The sequence below is a fragment of the Dermacentor variabilis genome, chromosome 2 (genome assembly GCF_050947875.1).
Source record: "Dermacentor variabilis isolate Ectoservices chromosome 2, ASM5094787v1, whole genome shotgun sequence".
NCBI lineage: Eukaryota > Metazoa > Arthropoda > Arachnida > Ixodida > Ixodidae > Dermacentor > Dermacentor variabilis.
In genome coordinates this window covers 90,682,357-90,700,248 of record NC_134569.1, presented here as the reverse complement: position 1 = coordinate 90,700,248, position 17,892 = coordinate 90,682,357, and the positions used below count along the sequence as shown (strand labels likewise).

Here is a 17,892-nt window from a genome sequence, read left to right as displayed (position 1 = left end):
CGGAAGCAACAGCGTATGTACATAGTGACATCTTGTGGTGCTCTCTTCAATCGCGTTTTTGTTGCTAGTCATCCCGTCAAAGAAAACAGACAGCACACATTCGTGATTGTATACACGTGCACGTAGATTCGTAATTGTGTGTGAACTGCATACGTATACGGAGGAGAGGCTAAATATTATTTCAATGGCGGGCTTCATTTTACTTCCCTGCTCCCGTAAAGCTATAGGGAGCGACGCACCAAGTCGGAACTTAGCACTGATAACAGTCTGAGTATGCGATAGCACACTTAGATTGTTGTATCTTGACAGGCGCGTCGCTTGCGTTACGGGCGATCTTATCACACACGATCTTCACGTAATAATCTGTTTTAGCTTGACCCCTTTTGTTGCACTCGCTCAAAGTACAAAGGAACCAAAATTTCGAGGAAAAAAGAATTCTCCGTAGTGGTATCAGAATTACATACTAAAATGACACCTCAGGTACAGCGAAGGCCGGTGGAGTAACCATAAAGCTACAATCATGCAATTATTCGCCTAAAGGCCCAACCATAAGAATCAAGTTTCCGATGGCTTGTCAGCGCCGGCCACGTTGGCCGGCTTTCACGTTTTGATTTTCACGTTTTGATTTTCACGTTTTGATTTTCACGTTTAGCCAATAGAGCGTCGGCGCTGTGATCTGTCCGTTCGATTTTTTAATTTTATGCTGAGTACTCTGAAGTGCACGACCTGTTTCCTGGGTGCGCTTTGATGCTGGAGATTACAAGATTTTGCACCCAGTGCGTCCTTTACCTGATAGACGGAGGTGACTCCGAGCCGCCGCACCAAGGGGATGACCACGTGCGCGATGAACGGCAGCAGAACGACCACCGGTATCGAGCCCCACATCATGTGCATTCCGTACGCGTAGAAGTGCGACGTGAGGCCCACCAGTCCCGTGGCGGTCACCATAGAGGCGAGCACGGACAGCGCCAGCGGCAGCATCGCTATGCTGCGGCCTCCGAGGAACTCTTCGTCCGCCAGGCTCCTGCTGCGGACGCCCGGAGTGCGAGCGGACTCGCCGCTGCGGAACTTTCTCAGCGCAAAGTAGACGCCCGTGCCGAGGCTGGCGGCCACGAACACGCCGAACACGGCGTACTCGATGCCCTGTTGCTGGCCTGGAGTCATCTCCGGTCTCCGTGCCCGGCCAACTGTTATACGAAATCAGTAATGAAAAGACACACACACGCACGCGCACGCGCACGCGCACACACACACACACACACACAAACACACACACACACACACACACACACACACACACACACACACACACACACACACACACACACACACACACACACACACACACACACGCACGCGCACACGCACACACACACACACATACACACAATGTTCTTACGCTCCAGTTCGCAAGAGAACATGACCGCCAAAAGTGATTTTGGACATCATCATTTATTTCACACATGGGGTTCCGACTTTGGTGTTACATAAAGGGGGAGCAGTCAACAGAAAACAAAAGGGAACACGCCTTTTTTTAGCAAAAATCTCATCTTTTTCTTGTGTAAGCGTAGTTGCAAATGTAGAGCCATAAAAAATTTCCGCAGGAACCACCTCAGTATGACTGTCGACGTAAATGAGATTAGCATTGAAGCAATGCAGCAGTACTGCCACCGCGGTGGCCATAGGCTGGCATGAGGCGTGCGCTGCAACCAGGCTCCTCTTTTGCGACTTTCTCTGGACACGCTGCTCCATCTAGCGCCGCCGCCGTGAAGTCCTTGCGTGGCGCGCGCGCGAATATATATTCAGATAGGGTTCTCTGAATATTTATATCCCGGGTTCGATTGCACCCAGCAATTGAATGACTTCTTTTTTTTTTGTCTTTGGAGAGTGGCACGTACCGAGTAATTCAAGTTGGCATCAGAGAGGTCCATTGAAGAATGCCACATGCCCAATGTCACATACGCAGTGACCCAAGTTGTACCGACGGTCGGTTTCGAACAGTTTCGTCAGCACAACAGCCCGATGCGCTACCTATTAGACCATGAACTAGGAATGCTAATCGCATTAGAAAATAACAGTCTCGCCACAAGGCGAAACATATTTATATGGCGAAGAATATTGTAAGCGATAGGAAGGTTTAGCGTTACTTTCAAGCGGCGTCGCGATACCTTGGCAACGCTACGGAGCCGGCGTGGACGGCGCGAACACGCCTGGAATGTCCGTATAATCGTTATCACAATAAAACGAAATGCCCGCCACAACAGCGTTCTGACAGCCGTTTTTCATGGTTATAGCGGAATCAATAACAGCGGAAGCATAAAGATGTAAATTTAAACAAAGGATATTTGACCCATCCACTAACGTATACATATATAGGTATACCTAGTTAGTAGTTCCCTAAATTTTCTAGCGTCACGCTCAACAATTAGTTCTGGTAGAATGTTCCGGGCTTCGATGACATCAGGGAGGAATGATTTGTTAAATACGTTGCTTTTCTACAAAGGGGCATTCAAGGCTCATTGAAATAAATATGCAATGTGATGTGCGCGCGCTCGCGCGTGCGTGTCTAATGAGTATTTCACATATTGACATATGGTGAACTTACGTTGACATATGTTAGATGGCGCTTTTGGTTCAGGTGCTTTTGATACGCTAAGGGCTGATGTCATACGTTTCAAATGCAATGCATAGGTTTATGAGAGAGAGGGCCTAGTCACTCTTATCCGCCGCGGTGGATGAGTGGCTATATGGCGTTGTGCTGTCGAGCACGAGGTCGCGGGTGCGGTCCCTGCCCCAGCGGATGCATTCCGACGGGGGAATAATGCAAGAACTCTCATGTACCGCTTATTGGGTGCACGTCTGCGGAACCCAGGTGGTCAAAATAATCCAGAGCCCTCAATTACGGCTTCCATCACAACATGCTGTTCAGTACCGTGGCGTTAAACGTCCAAATCAACTTTTATTAAGGCGTAGTTAGGTATACTGCCGCGTTTTGCCCACAGGCTAAGTCTGCAAATTTTCACGCGCAAATAAATTTCGATAAATGGCGAAGGCTGCCGCAACCGTTTATAAACAGCACTTACGAGCGAAAAGCTTTGCAACTTCGGGGCCCCGAGTCACTGGATACTTCAGACGGCGAGTGGAACACATATGGACCAGACAGCTTGTCATGTACATGGCTTGCAGATGGGCACAATTGTCTCGGGTTTGATCACAACCGCTTCGGTATTATGATCGGTACCGCACGATGATCAGATACGCACGCGTTAAAGCCGCACTAAAGAACTTTGCGAACCAACTTAGACTTGTAAATTATTCTTGCGAAATCCAGGTCACATATTTCTTTGACGGGACATTGTCGATTTCTAGCGGAGAAAGTGAAGGCCAAGTGCAACTTTTATTTTGCGCCGAAACCGCATTTATATTGCTCATCCTTCTGGCGCCACGAATTTCCAGCATTTGTGCCACGTTTGCATCCCGTTTTTAATATATTTTTTTATGAACTTGCAAGAATGAGTGTATGGTTTATTTTGAACGCAATATAAGCTTTTAACGACGGGCGTTGCGAGGAGCAGCATCGGTCGCAAGCACATTTGTGTCACTCCCGGAATGTCGCTGTTTATTCCGAAAATTTTTTCCGGGGACGCATCCTTTTTTTTTCATTTTTTTGATTTGCTGTTAGCTATGTTCTCCTGTTCTCGCTACATGTTGTTTCTCTTACCCCCCTCACGCAATGCTCCTGTTGGAGCCTGTGAGGTATGTGAATGAATGAATGAATGAATGAATGAATGAATGAATGAATGAATGAATGAATGAATGAATGAATGAATGAATGAATGAATAAATAAATAATAGGGAAGGCACACCCCACTGTGCTGTTCGTCGCCAACGGACAGAAATTTCGACGCTTCTATCTACCAAGCAGGCACGGAAACGCTATGAGTTTTGTCGCACGTGAACGAGTGTACCTTGAACGGGCCCTGGCCGGGCGCGGTGATGCAGGCGAGGGCCCGGGCTTGACACTGGCATCGTCCGCGTCTTCTCGTTGTTCCTGTTGTTACCGTTGCGCTGTGAACCCGCAAACTTGAACAAGCTTAGCTACGTTAAAATTATGACAGCCCTAAGTATTTGGTTGCCATTATATTCAGTGCCGCACGCGCATAATTAATCTCATTAGACACAGCGAAAACAATATATACAGCCAATACTGCGAGTTAGTCTGAAATCGCGGTTGTCGGAAACAAACGCGTTTTGTTTCTTACACGTGCGATCAATGTGACAAAAATACATAGACACATTGCAAAGTATAATGAACTTTTAGAAAAGTTTTCATATTTGTTTTGATGACAAGAACCACGCATAGTCACTGCTGTGAAATCCTAGGCGAATGTGGTTGAAGCGTAATGACGCTTTTTGTTTGAAAATGCCAGTCTGTAGATAACCTTGTCGGTTTCTGATTGTCGACTAAGTAATCCTTTCTACAAGACGACTTCAGCCGGTTGTGTAAAATGTTTGTTTTGAGCCGTCTGTGGCCTGCACTGCTAAACCCCAAATCTTGGGAAAAGGGCGCGCATTCGACGCCACACTGATTTGCTGACTCTTTACATACGCCGCCTTTGGCATTAAGTGCCAGCGATAATAAATAAAACAGTGTAGAAGCAGTCGCACGACGTTCAGAGTTAATTAATGCATCGCACATTTCAAGAGGCCATCGAACTTCAACGGCACGCTGCATTGTTCATATATTGCAGGCCGCCTGTGCTGTCAGCGTTGATTTGTGGCATAAACGTGTGTTGCACTTTTGTCCGCTGTCGGTCATTAAAAGGTGTTAAGAAAATGTCACCCACAATAATGTCACGCCGCGGTTTCAGAGCTAGGCGCGCGAATGGAGTGCATGTTCGTATTGACGGCCTGTCTGTACAACCGTGTTGGCAGTCGCTGATAGCCTCGGTATAAGAAGCAGGAAGTAGAGAACGCTCAAATTATCAAACTTCGTGTCGCCTGCGACAGGAAAACTCTGTGTATGCCATAATGTCTTCTACCTTGACCTTCATACACTCACAACCACACCAACTGAAATGCATTACTCTCAGCGACTCTCATACGTCTTAGAGCATCATAACTTCACAAGCGTGAATAAAGGTGATCAGACTATAGCATATAAAGTACAAAAGATATCTGCAAAGGCGATAGACTTTCATCCCAAGATTTTATTTCAGTGGATTTTTTTAGTCCCTCTGGCATTTCAGGCAGTACAGTCACCGACAGTTGAGTACACGTGACGCATAACGAATATGAGGAAAATACCAATCTGACAAAGTGATGAACTTCACAGTTTTCGTCAAAGTTCAGGCCGAATGTAACGAAATAGTTGGTTTGAAAACGATGGTCGAAACTGTGTTCCATTTAATATTAATCGAAAAATACCATTCAATATTCCTTCGACGGTGAGCTCTGATGCCGACATAGTACTAAACAGTTTAAGTCTACACTGCAGGCGCTGCGCGCAGAAAGCGTTTCTTTACATCAAATAGGCGTAGACGAAATTTCTGTGCCCTTGCTTAACATCAGAATATATCTTAGCGTCTCTTGTTACGCTGCAGTATTAATGCTACGCATCGAAAAAGAAAGACAAAAATAACTAAGGCATAAATTGCGCGCTCTGGACAAAAGGCCCTTTTTCAGAGGAAAAAAAATATTAGGGCCATGCTTAAAAATCGACAGTCACTTCAGTATTCCTATGTATTCCAGCGGCGCTGCTACGAGGGTGTACAGTGCTTGTCGAGTAAAGAACGGTGATGACATGGTGTATGCGCAGAAAAGTACGGCACATATTAAGCAACATTTGAGGCTTCTATACCTCTTGCTTCACAGTGGAATATACTCATTCTGGGGCATTGCCCGAGAACGAGCACACAAACTTGTGGCACATAGCGAATGACTAAATCAAAGAAAATAAAGAAAATCAAAGAATCCATCAAGTACAGAGCCCCATGGCATTGATAGATCGACGTGCTTCATGAAAAGCGTCTGTTTGTTTCCTGCTCTCGTCATGCAACGGCTATACAAATCTTCTCGCAGTTACTTTAATCGGCTCACATATAACATTTGTATATATATATATATGTCCAAAAATATATCCGCCGGGATACTAGCCACCAGCCACGCCAAACGCGTGGGGGGGGGGGGGGGTGAGTAGGCTGAGGATGAAGGAACTCTGAGGTCTTATCGGCCAAAACCACGATTCGATTATGAGGCGCGCCGTAGTAAGGGACTCCGGATCATTTTTGACCACCAGGGGGGGTCTTTAACGTGCGCGCAACGCACGAGAAACGGGCGTCTTTGCATTTCGCCACGATCGAAATGCGGCCCCCGTGACCGGGATTTGATCCCGCGACCTCTTGCACAGGAGCGCAACACCATATATCCGCTAAGCCACCACAGCGGGTGGGCAGGTAAAACATCGACACGGTCATTGAGGCGGATGAAGATCCATACCTGATTGAAACGGGAATCTCTTCGTGCCTGTACAGCGATGAAGATGCGTTCCGCTGGGCAGCCGTCAAAATTGCGCGTTGTTCAAACAGAGCTGTAATCTCACACTCGCAGCTTCCTAAAAGACGCGATTCTCCTTACACGTCCCATTCGAGCGCGCCCGTGTCTTTGTATCGTGGCTATACACGAGCCTGAGCTCCCGACCTTTGGTGCGGTGTTGAGCAAGAGGGCGGCGAAAGAACGCGAAGAGGACGAGAAAATACCGCTGCGTGCGAGAGGCGAAAGCGCGCCCTGCTCTTATCGGCGTTTTCTCTGGGCTTCGAATGCGCCAGGGAAAACGTGCGCACACGTAGTACAACGTGCGAACGCGGTGGTGTACGTTCGATCGTGTCGCCTGCATCGTTATCGACCCGCGCAATCGTGGCTGCGGACGTCATCTCCTTTGATAAACGAGCGCTGGACAAAGACGAACTTTTCTTTTCTGGAGTATGCGATTGATAGCTGCGCCATTGAAGCAAGGGGTAACGCCTTTACACCTTTCCAACTTACGTGATGGCGAAATTACGGGTGCCGTTCACCGAAACTCAACGCATTTATATAGTTGTAGCTGTTTCTTGAGATACAAAGTCTTCCTGGCGTTCGCTCCGCCTGAGGTACATTTATGATCCTTTTTCTTCCTCTTATCACTGGATAAGAAGGTTGGTGAAATATAAGATAGCCACGTAAGGGCCCGAGTCCTCACACAATTCTTACTTTCGGTGAAGCACAAGGGTTCATACACGCTACAGGCTACACTGCACATTCGATGCTGTCCATGGGCGCAGGGCTCTGGCTCCGCAGCGAATAAGTCCGTTCGTCTTTAAGGCACGCGCAATCTGTTCACAAATGTGCTACGTGTTCGAGCTGCTGCGCAGACCTTGCCTATTCATTCTAGCAACGTACCGCGTTCTAAATCGTGAGAATGGCTACACCATCACTCCAAATGTACAGATTACCGTGACGCACTGCTTTTATTGCCAAATATGGAAGTCTGATGGGCCTACTCGGAGCGGTAAAAAGGTGCGGGCGGGAAGGTGGGGGGGGGGGGGGGGGGGGGGGGGGAGGGCTGGTGGATTATTGGTCTCTCTTTTGACAAGGTACCCCTCAGTAAAGAGGACCAGTCGTATACAAACCACGAACTTTGGCCAAGGCGCCATCCTGTGATCGAGTGGAAATTTGGTGGATCCTAAAATGTGTAATTGTATACCTTATTCATGTCAAGAAAATCAACTTTCAGTATAAACTCAACTTTCCAGTCAATTACCGTCTGAAAAAGCCCCTTCATCGCCCTCACAGACCTTGGGTTCCCCCCTTTGAAAGAAAAGATCAATCAATCAATCAATCAATCAATCAATCAATCAATCAATCAATCAATCAATCAATCAATCAATCAATCAATCAATCAATCAAGGATAAAATATATAAAGAAAAATGCTTTTATACAAACAGCCAAAGACTCTGTAAGTCTTGTGTCTTCTTTTTATTTATTTATTTTAGTGTGTGTTTTGCCTCTGGCCCGAATGAATATCCCTTCGTATGTGAGAATGGTTCATAGGAACGGGCGTGGGGCAGTCTGTAACAAATGAAATTGCAGCGAAGGACGCCTCCATCCGTTGGCCTAGGACAAGTATAGTTCAACAAGGCTGATTCTTGGGCTAGTTGGTACGGTTGTCCTGTGTCTCTGTCACGTTCTTGTCTTTTTGAATTGCACTAAAGGCTTTGTCATTAAGAAGAAAGTATAGTTCGAATGAAAATGCCACTCCTAAGTCAGTGCTTGCTCGACTTAAAGTCGAACGTAATTAGGTGGCTTACCCACTACAATACCTTGAACGGGATGTCCCGTTCAAGGTATAGGTTCAAAACCCAGCTGGAAGATGTGTAATATTCCATAGCTTCCAGCTGAGTTTTCGAAGCTTTAGCAGCTTTGCATCGTTTGCTGATATGCCTTCTGGTGTATGCAGCCAAAAATTGTGCGCCGTGCAATTGTGCATTGTGCTAAACTGTATCGTGCGCTGAGTTGCCATCACGCATAGGACATTCGTCAAATAACTTTTATCTTTAACAACTCGCATCGCAACAAGTTGAACGGCCAGTATTTATTGTACAGTACTACCTATACCTAATGAACCAGCTTGATATGCATTCTTCAAATATTCTGTATCCTCCAGAACTCTCCTCATAGCCTGCAGTGTTCTAGGGCTAGGATTAGTTAAGAGCATATAGCCAAGAGTTGTTCGACATGTAGCTAAATTGATACTGATCGTCGCGCTGATAATTAGTGTTCTAAGGGACGCTTTGTGTAGTTTGATATACCAGGTGATCTTTTTTAGTTGTTTTTGTTTTTGTTGTTTTAGACTATGCAGAATTTAGATAATCGCATGGGGCGGGTAGCCTAATTGTAGTCATTGAGCTGGATTGCTCAATGGCAGACATTACTAGCGTGATAAATCCAAATGAATAATCCAATAAGTAGTAAAGATTTACTAGTTAAGTTTTTAACTATTTACTTTACGGCACATATTACAATTTACTTTTGTAGCTGGTGCGTTCGCAAGACATTTCCATTTGAAACGATATGGCGGGGTGACACAGTAGTCTCGAGATATTCATTCGCATAGTGTGTTACGAAATACATTGGTGTTCCAGCTATTTTTGTGCTTCAATGCATAAAACGGCGTTTTGATAAAAAGGGTAAGCGCAAAAGCGTAACAAATGTGCATTTTTACCGCAATTTTGATGGCTCATAACTAGAAAACGGTGCCATCTTCAGAATTCGTTCCCAGTGGATATGTCTTGCAAACTCCCCGGCTACAGTTGATAAATCGCAATATATCCTGTAATGCAATTAGCTAAAAAAAAAAGCTCGGCGCGCATTCACACCTGCGGTTGACAGCCACAAGGCACGCGACCGACCGCGACTGGCGACCAAGGAGAGACTGACGGCGACCGATGTTCACAACGGCTAGTGCGATCTGCCCGCCGCCAAACGGAAATGCCTCGCGACTGACGCCCTTCATGTCTGCTCGCACCGCCACTTCAGATAGATAAGCGTAAGCAATAGATTAATCTATCGATAAGCGATAGATTACGACCCCCTACATTTGCGGCGCTGTTTAGATTAAGCAGCTTTGTGCATTGCACTTTGTGCTCCAGTCGCACGACTGAAAAACCGAGCAGCGAGCGACTGACCTAAAATCGTCGCTTTTTTTTTTTGACCAAAGCGACCATTTGCGACCCCGCACTTGCGACCGGTCGCTGGGGGATTAACTTGGTTGCGCCACCTCTGTGAGTCGCCGGTGTGAATAAGCCCTTCAATAGTGATTTCTCTGCAGTGATTCAATTATGCATTTTGACTTTTCGTGTAAGTCATGTCCGCCTTTTCGAGTAATCCATCTCAATGGCTAGAAGTTGCCACTGACAATTAAAGAAAATCCTGTGTTGTGAGGTAGGTGACCCTAATCTTTGACTTAAGTGTCTCTTAGTGGCACTCGCATCTCGGCGTTGGTGTTCGTTCGGTTAGGCTAAATCCCCTTAAACTTCGTAAAGTAGCGACACTCTCCTCCTCCGCCTTCGCTCCTCCTCGTTTCTCCTCTCTTTCACGCTCCCTTCTCGACCGTGGCGCCGCCTACACTGCTCGAGCGTAGCAACGGCGCCAACATGCGCTCCTGGCCACTCCCTAGACGCTTCTCGAGTAAAAATGGCGCGGTCGCACGGCGCGACGGCCCACGTGATGCTATTAGGCCAATAGCGACGCGGCGTCGGCCTCGGCCAGAGCGAGCGAGGAGGAGGCGGCATTCTTCAAAGCGTGCCGCTACTTTACGAAGTTTAAAGGGAAGCTGAAACGGTTTTCAATTTCCATGAATTGCTGGGATAGGGAAGAACAGACCTAATAATTTACGGTTACGAAATTTTTTTTCTTCGTTTTGTTAATCTAAGGGGCGGAAATCGCTTTCTAAATCACCCCCGTGGACACGCCCCCATCGCTTCCCGGAGCGCCGGGTGAGGTAGTTGCCAGAGGAGAGAACCGGCGAGAGTGACGTCATTCGCGGGGACCGAGCTGCCGGACCGGCGTGCTGGCATGTGCTGGCATGCATCTTTCCGTCCTGCGCTTTACTGAACGACGCTACGAGAGATCTGCCGCCGCCGCCGCTCACGTTTGTTTTCTTTTGCGATTTTCGCAAACTTCTTTCGTGAAGCTGCCCGTCGCGGCAGCTTCACGTGCATGCTCGCGCGAGCAAACGCCGCTGGCACGCTGCGAAGCATAGACGGAAACGTGCGCAGTAATAAACTTTGGTGACCGGACTTCGTGCGTAGCTACCACAGCGCTGCACCTGAGGTATGAAATGGAGTATAGGATTACCTAGTGACATTCGACATACGGTTGCAGTTATCGTGTTTACCACACGGCGGTGCTAAAACTGCCTAATATCTTTATGTCAACACTAGCATGGAGCACGCATACCGATTCTTGATCGAGCCACAATCGCAAAGTCGTCGAACCATAGTATGAATATTGCACATATAATACCTCTGGCCATCTCTGGATGTGTATGATAAGCTACTTCCGTGACTGTACCTCGCAGCACTGCATGTGCGCGCTTTGAAACGCGGCACTTATGTTCGCAATCGTGTATCAACACTCAAAAAACCACGGGACTTTAGACAAGCAGCGGCAAGGTGCTTGACATCGCGGAATTTCACCCGCGTTTACAATCTAATGAGTGGTTAGTGCTTCGGCATTATTCCAGCAGCAAGTTCCCAGTGACACATTAGCGCATTTTTTCTCCCGTCATTGGAACGTGCAGCTACATGAAAAAAGAACGTACGTACCAGCTAAGATTTCCAACGCGCGAGAAGGTGCACAAATCGCTCTCGATGTTGGCACGCTCAACATCGTCGTTGCCGCCGTTGCCGCCATCGTTGTCCGTATCGGCTGTCGGTTCGAACATGTACGGCGAAAATACAAGCTGTCCGAGACGGCGAGAACGTTGCATAATGCTTACAACTCAGCTATGAAGCCAGAACAGAACAGCGTGCTACGCTCTGAAACGGCGGCGCCGACCGGCGACTCCCGCGAGTGACGTCACAGCGGTCCCGACCAATCACGGGGAACAGCGGCGTTCGCGCGATGCTATGAGGCGCTGGTGCGCGTTTTCTTGAAAAAACAGCCGCTTGCATTTGTTTCCGCCCTTCTTTAACCAGATATTCGTGTTCAGGGGACTCAAAACTGTAGAATGCCGCAGAGAACTCATTTTTGTCGAAAAGTGTTTCAGCTTCCCTTTAAGGGGCTTTAGGTGAGCGAGCGTACGTCTTTCCCCTGGCACGATATGCGGGCGAGGAGCGAAAGAGGGTGAGGAGGAAGCGCAGCGCGCGCCACATGGTGGTGCGTAGCTCCATAGCGAGCCGCACACGAAGCGCACGTTACGCGCCTTCTCCGGTGCTGACGTCAGAGCATCTAACGACCGCGCGCGCGCTGCTGTTGCAAGCAAGCGAGCGAGCACATGCGCGCCGGGAGAGGATAAGCGAGAGAGGAGGGAGCGACGCCACAACACCTCTCCTAGGCACATGTTGTCTATGCCAGGCAACTATTTTCCATTAATTAGCCGGTTAAATATCATGCCACCTTGTTGCGCGTCGTCATTAGTGGTGTCATTACTTCTGCTTTCTACTTCCGGGTTTCCAGGCGTTTCGCCAAAGTCGTGCTCGCGTAGCGGGTCTCTAAAGTTTACGATACCAGTCTGTGCTTTGGTGTGCTGTAATCAGTGATTTCTACCTTAATTCTGATTATTCCAGACACTTCAGTGACTCAAATTGCAACTAAACTTATGCTCTGATATGATATCTATAATGAAACCTGTGAATGTTGTGCTGTACTATTTTTTCTATCTCTTTCTGATTTATTTTGAATTTCGTCCCCCCATCGTCACAGGAGGTGAACCAGAGGTGCTGCGCATGAAACAAGAGTGCCACTCTGTCACTCGGTGCTAGTGCCACTAAAAGAAAGAAAGAAAGAACATATGAATGAAGACGCCTGGTATAAACGTTCTACGTACGTTTTGAGTGTCTTTTCTCGTCGGTGGCGTCACTCTCACACTGAAGCTTTTGCTAAAGGTTGCCGTATGAAAAGGGAGCACGTATTGCGACGGGGGCGGCAACTATTAGGGTGCGCCGGGCGATGTTGCCGACGCGTTGACTTGCAGAGCTTTCAGAAGCCCCGTGAACAATCAGTCCGACGAACGACGCGAGTTTGCAGCGGCACAAAATCGACCGTCAGAAACGTTCACCACACGAACGTATAGCACACCCTTCATTTTTCCATGCGCTGCAGTTGAAACTAGCTCGACGTGGCGTCGAATGTGGTTCAGCAGTCTGTCTCACAGCAGCCTGCATGCTTCTCCGCCTCGATCGTCGCGTTCATGTACATGTCGCATTCCTGCGGCGTATTAGTTGCATTGCCCTCACGAGGTGAACGTTTTGACTCCAGAATGCGCCGAGCAAAGGTGGCAAGGTGCCCTATCGCAAGCTGTCTTCACGCCAGCTGTTTTTTTATAGACTCCCTAAGCAGGATTTCCACTCCGCGCGACGGCGCAGTTTTGCGGAGCGTTTCACAAGGCATGCTTCCCGAGGAGTGGTTAAATACCTATAGTCGAGCGCCTCTGCAACAAACGTCTCTACACGACAAAATGACCTGTGTGACGAAGTGCTGCGAGCTGTGCGCAGCGCAACCTTTACAACGAAGCGACCAGTATAACGAATGATTTTGGAGGCTCCAAGCACTTCGTTATGGAGGCGTTCGACTGTACTCCGTTTCGTACTTAGCGTGGGACGCTGTGGAGTCTACCTAAGAAGTTCCGTCAACAAAATCTATCGTTGCTTGCGTTTCATGGTCAAGCTTCGTGGTCGCGAAAGAAAAATCAGGAAAGAAAAACAACGAAGCGCAAAATGATCTAAAAACAGCGTGTTAACAACCGTATAGCACTACTTTGTTCATTCTTTAAGGAGTAAACTTTTCTTTTTCATTTGTAACTGAGCCTAAAAGAAGAACAACATCACGTAATTACAACAAGAAGTCTTACTAACTTATACAGCGTGGCACCCTACATATGTTGAAAAGGAGTATAGAAACGTCGCATTTGTTTTTCGAGCACGTAGGTCACGTGGCAGGTGACTGCGATTATCCGCGCATCCTCCTGCGCGTGCGGCTCCGCAAAGTCGGAAGCAAAATGGCTCAAAGTGAAACCAGCTGAGGACTTACGAGAACACACGAGCTCGTTAAACGCTGTTTAAGCCCCAACCACACACAAACGTCAGCACGCGCTATCACGCGCCGCGCTGCCATTGGTGTCGCATCGCAACCGACTGAAGAAAAAGGCACGCGTCCACATGGTGAGCGTGCTACGGCTCGCTGCTGTGCGTTTGTTAGCCACGGCACAGTGTTGCTATAGGCACAGAAGAATGGCAATCGAACAAAATAATTTATAACTTAATATCTATTTTCCCTAACAGGGCCCGATGGTAGCAGGGCCCTATACTATAAAGGCTTCCATTATAGTGTAGGGCCCTGCTAGTGGTTCAACAAATCCCATCGGGACACCGTCCGAAAAGCACGTGTGTTCGAAGCAAAATGCGCGCTCTGGACACCGAAGAAACCTCATTCCCAAAGTGACGGATTGCAACGCTCACGCGGGGTCACATCACGTGGGCAGGTCACTTCCTGCGCGCTCCCGAGAAACCGGCAGTGCTAGGTTCCGGCGCTGTCACGGGCAGTGATATACAAGTAGCGGGTAAGGGACGGCAAGGGACTAAGGACTAAGCGTAAGGGACTAAGCTCTAGCTTATACATTGATAATACAGCGCAGTACCCTAAAAATGCGTTGAAAAAAAATAAGAATAAATTGTAAAAGGTGTAGGATTTTAGGGACATACCTTTCTGTTTTTCACTTTTTTTGTTCTTTCACCAAAATGATTTGATAATGCTTTATTTCTTTTTGTTATACATAAAAATGTTTTAAATAGTTTGTGTTATACTACAGAAAATTTTACTTCCTTTCTGGCTAAAGTTTCCTAGACGAAAGAATGGAAATATTAGTTAGAGAAATGGGGGAGTTTTTACGTACATCGTTCAGCAGGGCTTTTCATTTAATTTCTTCGGTGTCCTATGGGTTGGTTTCTTTCTCTCTTTTTGCGTATATATATATATATATATATATATATATATATATATATATATATATATATATATATATATATATATATATATATATATATATATATATATATATATATATATATATATATATATATATGGTGTTCCAGCTAACTTGGACCAAGATTTTGAGAAAACCTATGCGTTCTTCAGAACAGAAATCGCGTGGATGTTGTTAGCGTTTATCTAAACTTACAGTACCATCTTTTGCTCGTTTTTCAGTAATTAGCCGAGATAAATTAATTAACTTTTTAAATGTAGCTTGAAACGTTCAGGCGTCAATAGGAATGTTGTGGAGTTTCACAAATACTGCCCCACCCAGGTACGTGGATGTTGCCCTGCCCAGTGGGCAGGTGGAAGTACTTGCCTAACCCAGGTACTTCCAACGAGATAGACTTAGCGTAGCCGTTTTTATTCGGCAGAAACGAAAGCCCGCGGAGTTAAAAAAAGATGTCACGTCACGTAGTGAGTGAGTGAAGAAACTTCATTGCAGGTCCGGCATGCAGTGAGTGAGTGAAGAAACTTCATTGCAGGTCCGGCGAGGACGGACTAGTCCCACCCGGCTAGTCCCACGTCGAGATCGGCAGGTCTAGCGCACCGGCCCGGTCGCGGGCACGCCGGACAGCCAGGATTTGCTTGTCCATAGAGCGGGGCTAAGCAAAAGCGAGTCCCACTCCTCCTTGATGAACTTGGGGTATGTCGACCCGCACTCCCAGAGCATGTTCGTTAAAGTGGAGATCTGCCCTCAGGACGGGCAGGCGTCGTGGCGATACACGTCGGGTTATAAGGCTCGTTGAGAACGGACAGACACGGATATGTGCTGCTCTGCAGAAGTCTAAGCGGAACGGCTTGCGCCCTATTCAACTTGGGGTGAGGGGGTGGAAAGACCCTTCCGGACGTGTAGAAATATATAATAATCTCGTTGTGAGTAGCGGGAGCGTCCCTGTGGCATAGGAGGAGGGGAGTCGGCGCTCCTTACAGAGGAAGCGCGGTTGGTGAGGTCACGCGCAGCCTCGTGAGCAGACTCATTGAGGTTCGGGGGAGGACCCTCGACAGGCCCTACGTGAGCGGGAAACCAGAAGATTGAATGATGCGTGAGAGCATGTGAACACGAGCTGCTAAGAAGACGAGCAGCTTGCTTGGCGTCGCAACCCTTTTGAAAAGCCCTAACTGCCGTTTTCGAATCGCTATAGATCTCGGACCCACGACCGTCTAGCAGGGCGAGGGCGATCGCTGCTAGCTCGGCGACTCCGTGATCTGAAGTGCGTATGGAGGCGCTGTTGGAAATCTTGCCGCTGGAGTCGGCCACAACGACGGCAAAGGTCTTCCCATCGCTGTACTCCGCGGCGTCGACGAAGCTTGCTCTAATGTCTCGTTGCTTGATCTGTCAGGATGGCTGCTACTCTGGCCTTGCGTCTGCCCTCGTTGTGGACGGGATGGACGTTTCGGGGCACAGGGGCCACTTCGAACTTGTCTCGGATGCACCTAGGGATCGGGGTACTGACCACGGGGAATCCCGCAGGATGTTAACCCAGCTCTTCGAGGATGCGTTTACCTGCCGCTGTGGTGCTCAGGCGAGTGAGTTGCGCGCGTTTCTGAGCTTCGGCAATCTCCTCGGCAGTTTTATGCACCCCCAGCTTGAGGAGATCTTCGGTATGGGTCCTGATGGGTAGCCCAAGAGCCCTCTTGACTACTTTGTGGATGAGAGCGTTGAGCTGTCTCGTTCCGCTCTGAGCCAGTTGTGCATAGAAATCGTGTACGTGAAGTCGCATAGTACGAAGGCAATGATCAGCCTGAGGAGACTGCTTTGCTTCATGCCTCGGTGCCGGTTTGCAATTCTGCGAACGAAGCGGAAAGCGTTGTCCGTCTTTGCGATGACCTTGCGGAGAGCCGTTCCGTTCCTGCCGTTGAATTCGACAAACTTACATGCCCAGGACCCGAATAACGTCGACCCTGGGTATCACTCCCCCCCCCCCCCCCCCGTCACAAGTGCGAAGACTGATGCTGCTTTCGGAGACTGGCTTTTAATCTTTGGGTCTGCCTCCCTTCTCTTTTCTGTAAAGCAGAAGCTCCGACTTGAAGGGGGGGCATCGAAGTCTGGTGGGGCGGAGATACTCCTCGATCACGTCGATCGCCTCCTGCATGGCTTCTTCGACTCTGCCCTCAAAGCCACCGGAGCCCCATAAGGTGATGTCAGCGTAGATGGTGTGCTTGACGTCATCGACGCATGCCAACCTCTCGGACAGACCAATCACGTGACTGCGCGCTCAGTGCGCCCGAATGCGCCGCCATTACAGCGCTCTCATGAGTGATTCGTAAAAAAATCGCCAGCGCCGCGCCTTCCCTTCACTTACGAGAAAGGGCTTCAACCTTTGCTCGGCTCTGACATGGCTACTAGATAGCGCCAGAGTAGCGCACGTCGTGACAGAGTAGCGAACAGACAGTGACAATACAGGGCCAGTAAATACCTCGCGTAAAAGAATATACACACCTTGGTATATCGATAAACGAAGGCAATAGATATATGGAAACACACGAAAAAACAATAACAGTAAAGGGAAAGAGAAATGCGGCCATAATGAAACACAGAGCGCTATGGGGATACAATAGGTACGAGGTGCTCCGGGGTATGTGGAAAGGTGTAATTGTTCCAGGACTTACATTTGGAAATGCGGTTGTTTGCTTGAAATCAGGGGTACAATCAGGACTCAATGACAACCGAAGGTCAGTGGGACGCCTCGCATTGGGCGCTCAGGGGAAGGCTACAAATGAAGCTGTGCAGGGTTCAAGCTGTGCAGGGCTGAAGCTGTGCACGGTTGAAGCTGTGCAGGGCTGAAGCTGTGAAGGGCTGGACAAGTATTGCAGTGAGGGAAGCTCAGAGTAAAATTAATTATGAAGAACGACTGAGGAATATGGAAGAAGTAAAATTAATTATGAAGAACGACTGAGGAATATGGAAGATAGTAAATGGGCTGGGAGAGTGTTCAGGTATTTGTACAGGAATAACATTGATTCACAGTGGAGGAAAAGAACTAGGAAGCTTGCCAGCAAATATGCGGCCTGTATGGTGAGCAATACAGCAACAAAGAATGTCAAGCGGAAAGTCAGAGAGGCTGAGATAATCTCATGGGTGGCGGCAATGGAAAAGAAAC

General features: G+C 48.0%; 1 protein-coding gene across 4 annotated transcripts in view; it reads right to left on the bottom strand.

Moving 5' to 3' along the window:
• LOC142572280 (sodium-coupled monocarboxylate transporter 2-like) overlaps nt 1-12,983 on the bottom strand; it is a 71,901-nt gene extending 58,918 nt beyond the window's left edge. For 2 of the 4 annotated variants that reach the window (XM_075681267.1, XM_075681266.1), the window contains exons 1-2: nt 11,365-11,499; nt 790-1,187 (exon numbers count right to left, since the gene is read on the bottom strand). In XM_075681267.1, coding sequence (XP_075537382.1) covers nt 790-1,187; nt 11,365-11,452 — 486 coding nt within the window. In that variant the 5' untranslated portion in view covers nt 11,453-11,499. Of the gene's footprint in view, nt 1-789; nt 1,188-6,498; nt 7,197-11,364; nt 11,500-12,587 lie in introns of those variants that run through there. The other 2 variants (XM_075681268.1, XM_075681269.1) reach the window with 2 other exon arrangements.
• Nucleotides 12,984-17,892: the final 4,909 nt, after the last annotated feature.